The 8,985-nt window shown below is 34.9% G+C and overlaps 1 protein-coding gene across 1 annotated transcript in view; it reads left to right on the top strand.

Annotated features, from left to right (window-relative positions):
• The window catches only part of LOC113235383, a 44,873-nt gene that overhangs the window by 20,723 nt on the left and 15,165 nt on the right, over positions 1–8,985 (top strand). Inside the window, exon 2 of the mRNA XM_026471062.1 lies at positions 1,683–1,800. Within this exon, the coding sequence (XP_026326847.1) occupies positions 1,683–1,800 (118 nt within the window). The remainder of the gene's footprint in view (positions 1–1,682; positions 1,801–8,985) is intronic.

Consider the following 8,985-nt stretch of genomic DNA (forward strand, 5'->3'; position numbering starts at 1 on the left):
TGGTTTTTGTATTAGACCCGTCGTCCATTTATTTGTAAGTCAATGTTAACATCCAATCTTTATTACCCTGTTACATGTTAATCCCGTAGATTTTCAATATTTTTATAAAATAAAAAGTGGTTTATTTTTATTCTTTCTTATTTTTTATTATATTTATTTAGTAATTTACTTCATGCCACATGACCCATATAATATATACCTTAAGGATTAAAATACATACAATATAATAAACTAAATAACTACTCTACGTGAATTACACTTGTCGGCGACGTGTGGCGCAATCTGGTGTCAGGTAACCGGCTGTGGAAACAATGATACAAGACACCGTTCGGCCAAAACTCCCCCTTCATGAAGGTCGAGCGATGTTCGGTCACCACTCTCACCGCAAAAGGTTTATAACTAAATAATAGAAAACGAATGTGGTTTTTGTACGTAAACATCCATTAACCGGGTCACATTATAGGCCATGGATCTTTGATTTCAATTGTCAGTGAAATGGATCGGACCTCCAAATATGAAAAAAAATGCAAAATAAGAAAAAACTAAAAATAAAAAAGACAATCTTAGTGTTCTTATTAGACTTCCAACATAGTTATCGCATGTAATTTATTTATTATTTATATTTGGGAAGTGAACAATTGAAATGACATTGACACATGCATTATACAAATTGTCCGTAGCAGAGAGTCTTCATAAATTTCCTAGAGTATTCTAAAAGTATTAACATTATTTGACAGGAGTACAAGAAAAGATTAAGAATTAAATTACAAAGCAAGATTAAAAGGATCAAAGTGTGTGTGTGTGTGTGTGTGTGTGTGTGTGTGTGTGTGTGTTTGTGTGTGTGTATGTGTGTGCGTGTGTGCGTGTGTGCGAGCGCGCGCGTGCGCGTGTGTGCGTGTGTGCGTGCGCGCGTATTAGCTACTTACGTTACAGTGCATATTGTATTAGTTTTGACTTTTGGATTAACAAGATTGTCTATATTTTTTTACAATGGGATTGTGTTATGTCATGTTAACCTGCCTAATGAGCGCTGTAGAGGAAAATTTAAGGGAAATGAAAAAGCTGTATGTATTTTTTCAAATAAAATATGTTTCTGTCAATAATTGGATAGCTACAAACAAAGGATTGTTATTGCGTTTGTACATTCAAATCAGATTGGAATCGAAAGTCATTATTTTTATGCGTTATCTTGTCTGACCTCCCAAAGTTGCAAAAAATTTATTTATTTTATTATGTATTTACTTAAACTTTATTGCACACAAAGCAGTACAAATGGCGAACTTAAAGCCATTAGGCATTATCTACCTGCTATACCAATTAACAGGAGAGTTAATTATTCTGAATTCAGCATAATTAACTGGCGGTACACGCTAAAACAGGTACAAGTTAAGATTAAAAATAGATATATATATAAAACAATATATAACATATAATACGTAAATATTTCCAATGTCAGATTAATCGGATGCAGATGGATACTCCAACATGAAATTGCGGACAATTTTTTTTGTGAAAGCTAGCGGTCCAAAGTCGTATTGTCTGAAGATTAAATAAGTTAATGTGATATTATTAAATTTATATCAAAATGTATTAATATCATAATCATATTGAGGTTCAAAAAGGTACTTACGAGCAATTTACCTTTCAAAGCAAAGAAATCTAAGAACTGTATGTTTTTGCAGTGCCGGAGACGCACTTCCGTCTGATCCAGAACAAAACCGATGACGACACTGTGAACGTCATTTGCGCAGCGGACGGGGCTTTCCCTGCCCCCAATCTCACGCTTGCTACACCTGAGAGGTAAGTTCAAGTAAGATATAAAATATTACAAGACCATTTCACGATTCCGAGCTACTGAATATTTTAGTTTCTTTTTTTTCGTTTTTTTCATGGAAGTTTAGTAAATAACTGCCTCCATGGCCGAACGGTTACCATGCCAGACTGCCACGCAGATGTACTTGGTTCGATTCCCGGGCCGGGGAGAAATATTTGAATGGCCAACATTTATTTCTCTCGTGAGTTTGGGTGTAATTTGTGGTTATCTATGTGTGTGTCCATGGCGCCCGCGACACAGGGTTGCGGTGCTATGTTGAGTGTGTGCGTTATGTTATGTATTATGTACAGTAGCACTAGAGCTCCTTGTGAAAGAGTTCGTCCAGGGAAGTACTGCCACTGTACCTATTTCTGCGTTACCACACCTGCATGTAGATTAATGGCGAATCTGAATTTCATTTACTAGGCAACAACATTTCAATTGCTCTGAATAATACAACCGCGCGGCCGCCTTGCGGGCCGACGCAAACTCCGCGCAAGCCACAGCGTAGACCAAATTTAAGCCAGACTTGCCTGCGCGTCCGGGACGCTCATTTAAGTTAAAACGTAAAAGCTAAACAAATAGAGCGTATTTTTGCCATGACAGTTAGACGCACGCTGTGCGGCAGAAACGTGGACTCCGCTCTTCGACTGCGCGGCGGCCGCGCTGGGTGAGCTGATGAAATTCGTGTCGAATAAATGCGCTCTCCAACAAGTCGTGCGCCTGTTGGTAAAAGACACGCTTATTCATATCAGTTGCAGTGCCACTCAGAGCTTTAAATCGCAAAGATTTTAGGCTACGCCAGTCGCCCTGAGACATAGGTAAGTTGACAAGTCCCATGTGGTTGTAATTTCACCATCACCCTTACTCTTTTAAGCCGGAACGCAGTAATCCGCACATTACTGCTTGGCGGCAGAAGTAGATAAGGTGGCTGGTACTTCCCTGGATGAACTCTTTCACAAGGAGCTTCACTGCTACTACTAATACCATACTGTCTTATTATATTATGTTCATAACTTGTTTAATTCTAATTTATTGGATAACATTAATTAGTTTCTAGCTAAAGTAGTTAAAACTTTATCTTAACTGTCTAAATACAGAGTTTATATTCGATTGAGGTACGCGTTGATAATTTATATTTGAATTATGCAATGGGAGAGATAAATATATTGTCAATTAATACATTACATTGAAATAGGTCAGCTTCAAATTTCGAATAGCGCTAAAGATTGGGCTTTTGTAGATACTTCGTGCGTCTTCGCGTATTTTCAATGTGAAATCGACGATTGGAAGATCATAAGCGCCATTTTTGAACGTAAAAAATAATTATCCGCTTTGAATTTATCACTTAAGCGTTATTTTGACAAAAATAGAATATCATCATGGTAGTAAACATATTATATTCAATAAAATGAAATATTGCAATTATAGTATAGCGAGATCTTTGTCAGATTTCTGGTAGCTGCGAAGGTACCTGGCTGAGTGAAAAAACTTTCATAAATCCTCTCTGGTGGCGCTACGACAAAAAAGACGTTCAAAAACCAAACACAAAGATCACCACGCATATGTACAAATTCTGCTTGCTCGATCTCGTTACCTCCAACTAACACTACGTCAACTTTATTTTTTGGTAATTTTCTGTTATTTTTGTAAACAGCCATTTTTATTTCGTAATATTATGCTCCACGAATTTTGTGGAAATAAAAATGAAGAAAAAATACTTAAAACTAATTCTGTGGAAAACAAAATGTAGAAACAAAAACCAAACTAAAAACAGGACAGGTCCAAAAGTTAAGTTAGCGCAGTGTTCATGGGAAGTATCGATCCGTAGCTCAATTAGCAGAGTGGTAGCCACGATGACCGACAGACGCTGGTTCGAGTCCAGTCCTATCGAAGAAAGTTGTCTTTGTGTTTGTTCAATATTTGTATCAGTAATGATAATAAGCTACTGGCGTATTCTCACGTAAATAGAAAAACATCATGATATTCAATAAAATAAAATAAAGTGTCGTAATATTGAGCTCGTTTACCACAAAATAATTCAAATAGCATAATCAAAAAACGTGCTCCTTCTTTGGGAAAGATAACAATAATTTAGAACTGGAAATTGTTAGCTTTTTCAACGAAGAACATTTTAATATTTAATTTAAATATTAGAAGAAACAGACTAAGCGTAACGTTTATTTATCTTATTTACCTCCGTTGCCGAAGAGTTCATGCTGGATTGTCATGCAGAGGTCACGGGTTCGAGTCCCGGGCAGGGAGAAATAGTTGTATGGCCTACATTTGTTTCTCTCGTGACTTTGGGTGTATATGTGTGTCCACGGCACCCGCGACACAGGGTTTCCCTAGTGCGGGGCTATGTTGAGTGTGTGCACTATTATTATTATATTATGGTTATATCTTCTGAAAATAAAATTGCTGTCTTTTTAAACCTGGTGTGTGTTTGTGTACTTCACAAAAGTTAAATTACAACTACAATTAGATTACGGTTGAAGAAGTGTGATCTAAATAAAGGATTAAAAATTAATCGAGATAATGGAATGATGACCTCGGTGGCCTAGTGGTTTGCGTTGTGGGCTCTGGGTATTGAAGTCCCAGGTTCGATTCCCAGAAGGACCAACACGAAAAATAAAATTTCCTAAATTGGTTCTGGCCTGTGCTTTCTAGGAGTGCCCCAGTGACAATTCCGTTGCTCTAGTACTCATAGCACAGGAAAGTTTGAGATCAGGTAATTGGTACATTATTATTAATATTAGGGATGTCTATTTTAGACTCTCGACTCTTCCATGGTGTAAAATATATTATTATAACGATTTTTTATATTTAGGCAGTGATAGAGGGGATTCAAACGACACAAAGTAAATGGAGCAATAAAGAACTTTTAACCTGCAGTTAACTACGTAAAAAATATATATGACAGTTTTTTTTATATCGAGTTCTTAGGTTTTCGCGATGGTTACACATAGGAAATGAAACTATTTTTCTGGATTTAAATCGCGTATATTTGTTTTTTCAAACAAACGGACGTTTCGGGTCCTTTACAGGTCCCATGGTCACGGTTGACTGAGGTGGTACAGTCTTTAAACAGTTATGTCTAATATTGATGCAAATCACCCTATTTTTTTACTATAGTTACACTATACTATAGTTATTAATTAATTACCTTATTTTTAATTTTACAAAGAAAACGTTCCAATTTACGCTACATTAAGTTTTACAAATTATTTTATTGAATGAATTTTTATTAAGTTCAATTTATTATTGATTAATAATAAAAATTAGAATAAACTAAAACATATTAATTAGTACTGCAGTCTTATGTCTGTTTGGGATTTTTCATTAGAGGAAATACTGGATCCCAAACTGGTGGTACTGTGAAACCATCTACCTTGTTGAAATTAGGGTGTTTTTTAATTTCAATGGCCTCTCGCAGCATCCTGGGTAGATAACGGACTTCTTTTGCAAGGACCTGAGGTTAGTCAAACTTCTTTGAATGTATACGTTTATCCATGACATGATCGCAGAATGCAGACTTATTTACGCGACGGTGTTTGATATCAGCTATATGTTCTTTGACACGGGTACAAATACTTCGCTTTGTCTGTCATAAACAAAAAGTAAACAAATAAGTCACTGACCCGACCATATTATAATTTAGTGATGGCCAATTTGACTGCCAACTACAAATCAATTAATTAATTGAATGAATCAATTTGTTTAATTGAGGTTTACTGACGGTTTTATTACATTACCTAAAAAGCATATTCAAAATTTCCGAAATCTTAATTTTAATTTGTCCTTCAAATTCTTACACTTAGATACTCGTTCGTTGCGATTGAAATTTTCGATTTACTAATCCATTTTAATTGAATTAACTGAATGTCTTTTTCCATACAACACTATGCAACCATAGACTATTTATACATCTTTAATAAAAAAAATAACTTCACTTTTTGACTACCATTTTTCAAAAACGATTTTACGATGTTATTTAAATGAACATTATTGCAAAAAGTGATGAGGTTTCATGTCATGTCATCATATCATGAAGTGATAGTAGAATAATGTAAGTGACGTATTGAGTCAAATTCGTGCAAGGAAAAAGTGATAAAAAGTGCTCAAATGTAAATGAAATCGACGATAGGCAACGCAGAAATATCTGCCGAAACCGAATATGTATAAAACTCATTTTCGACTTAGGTGTCGTTTAGGCTCTTTTTCTTCGTCGATACGAACCTGCACATTACATCTTCATTTACTTTTTTTTTTTTTTTTTTAATTTATTAAAACATAATTTACATCGGGCATCGTTCTTTAACAACACAAAGAAACATAAAAAATACGAATTTACTTGTATATTTTTCAAAGGTTTTATAGAAAGCGAAATTCGAAACATGTATCGAAGCATCTCTATGTGTATACCTTTTAAAAAGTGAGTGAACGTTTTTTATCGTATCGAGTTCTTCGGTTTTGTTTTTTATGATTTGCATTAATATTCTTCTTCTTCTTAAGGTGCCTCTCCAACTAGTGAAGATTGGCAGTCAGCTCAGCATATTTATCTTTATTTCTTGCGAGGCTGAACAGTTGGGCGGCACTCGCTATCCCAATCCACTCTCGTATGTTCCTCAGACACGATTTTTTCCTTTGACCAGCTTTCCTTTTACCAGCAACTTTTCTCATCATTATCAGTTGCAGAAGCTCGTATCTGTCATGCCTAAGTCCATGACCCAGATATGCAACTTTTTTCTGTTTGATAGTCTGCAAAAGATTACGCTTCTTTCCAACTAGTCGCAGAACTTCATCATTGGTGACTTTGTGAGTCCATGATAAGTGCAACATTCTTCTGTGGGCCCACATTTCAAATCTTCAATACGTTTCCTCAGATGCTCTTTTGTTATCCAGGTCTCACATCCGTATAGAAGTATTGGCCAGATGTAACACAGAAGAAGTCGAGTGCGCAAAGGAATCTTAAGACACTGGCAGCATAATAATTTCCTCATAGTATTAAAGGCACTCCAGGCAACTTCAATGCGGATTTTAATTTCAGTTTCAGTGTCACAGTCGTCAGTTGTCAGTCAGTCGCCATGTGGTTAGACATTTGGATTTGCAGACCCCCTCGAGTCCTTGTCCTGCGACTGATATACTGGGCTGAAGACCACAATTTTTAGAGATAACCATGAATTTAGTTTTCTTGACATTTATTCTAAGACATTAATTATTAATATTAGCATTAATTGATAAGTACATTGATTGATAAGTACCATCTCAGTCAGCCTTGATCATGGGACCTGCAAAGGACTCGAAACGTTGGTTTGTTTGAAAAAACAAATGTATGCGATTTAGATCAGAAAAAATAGGTCTCTTTCCTATGCTGTTTATCTTTTAAATTTATTGAAAAGCTTAAATCACCGAGGGTAAATTTAAAAACATGACATTCATTTATTTAAATCCATTAGGAGGCCGTCACAAATCCCCAAGAAGTATTAACTCTAAATATCGCGACATAGGTACATAGCTATATAATACGTATTTTAAAAGCTATATGTACTCTTATAGGCGGCCAAGGATTTTACTCGGTCCGTCAGATAAACTACAATGTTGTAGACACCCACACACGCGGTCCAAAGGCTTTTTGGGCTCGGCTTAGAACTTTTCGGAATAGTCTATGGTATTGTTTGGAATAGCTGACATAATTTAAAGTGTAGTATTAGCTGTTTTGCCTTATTTGATCTGGTTAGGTTTATAAACATTTCAACCGAAACATAATGTTTTAAAAAGTTAGACACATATACAGGGTGCAATCGTTAAGTGTACCTGAACAATTATTCCGTAAATATAAGATGTATCAAAAACATTTAAACTGACATCAAAATTACGTTACATAATGAGTAAAACACATCGACATCAATAACTTTTTAAATTAATCTCGAAATTTTCAAAATTTTAACGTTTAACGTTCCCGTACATTTAGTATAGTTTAGTATATATTTGTAGAGAGGCTTTACTTTCGAACAACTGCCTTGAACACAAAATTTTGTACATACTTTAAAATAAATATTTTTTCAAATAATTTGTTTTTGTTCAAATAAAATATAGTTTTATTACATTATTTACAGGAGTTTTCTTATCTATAGACTTATTGTTACCTCTTAAAGTAGGTCAACTAAAACTTCTCTACGTATGTCATATTAAGCGTTGAACGTTACAATTTTTTTTACTTCTAGTTTTATTTTAAAAAGTAATTGATGTCGTTTTACTCATTAGGTAAGATACTTTCAATATCAAATTAAAGATTTTTGATGTCTCTTATATTTGCGGAATAATCGTAGGAAACACTTAACGATTACACCCTGTATATCATCACACCCGTCTCCCGATGAACTATGCAAACACTACGTACCTCAAGTTAGTACGCCCCTGGCATATCATCGTCGATTTCCTCCACCCACATCGCCTCTTCAAATATGCTTGTTTATGCCGACTAATTTTGATCTGGTTATGTTGCTATTCTCTAGATATTGCTTTTATGTGTATACGTGATATTAAGTAAGTTAAATCTTTTAAAATATATTTCCTACTGGGCAGACCACCTAAGGTTTTCAGTCACGCTTCATTTCGGCGTCGGGGGAAAAAAAATCGCGACTCTGTGCGTTCTCCAAAATCCCGGGAAAAGACTTTTCAAAAGTAGGTTTAAATAGTTATAGGTTAGGCCATAGGACAGCTAAATCATCACATTTAAGCAAGGTCTTTATTACCTCAAATTATAAAATTACGATTTAAGAAATATTTATTTCTCATAAGAATTATTACAAAATTCACTTACATGAGAAATTTCACATTCATATTAGCCAAAATTTCAGGCTTTATAGCGTATCCATCACAAACACTTAACTTATTTTGTAATGTAACTCACTTATAAATTATAATTATATCACTTAAAAATATAATAATTAATTATTTATGAATTAACACTAAGAAAAGATCCTTCGATCCGGCTGTATTCGAACCGACGCTTTCAAGCATACTGTGCCAGAAACTCTTTTAATTGAGCTACGGAACAAACCTTCAGACCTGATGAATTTTTCTATTACTATAATATATTAAATGATTTCTTATAAAAGACTAGGTATCTTGCACATTTATATGGCGAGCGGCTAGGGAGTGGAATT

The sequence above is a fragment of the Hyposmocoma kahamanoa genome, unplaced genomic scaffold (assembly GCF_003589595.1).
Source record: "Hyposmocoma kahamanoa isolate Upper Pololo Valley unplaced genomic scaffold, ASM358959v1 87, whole genome shotgun sequence".
Classification (NCBI taxonomy): domain Eukaryota; kingdom Metazoa; phylum Arthropoda; class Insecta; order Lepidoptera; family Cosmopterigidae; genus Hyposmocoma; species Hyposmocoma kahamanoa.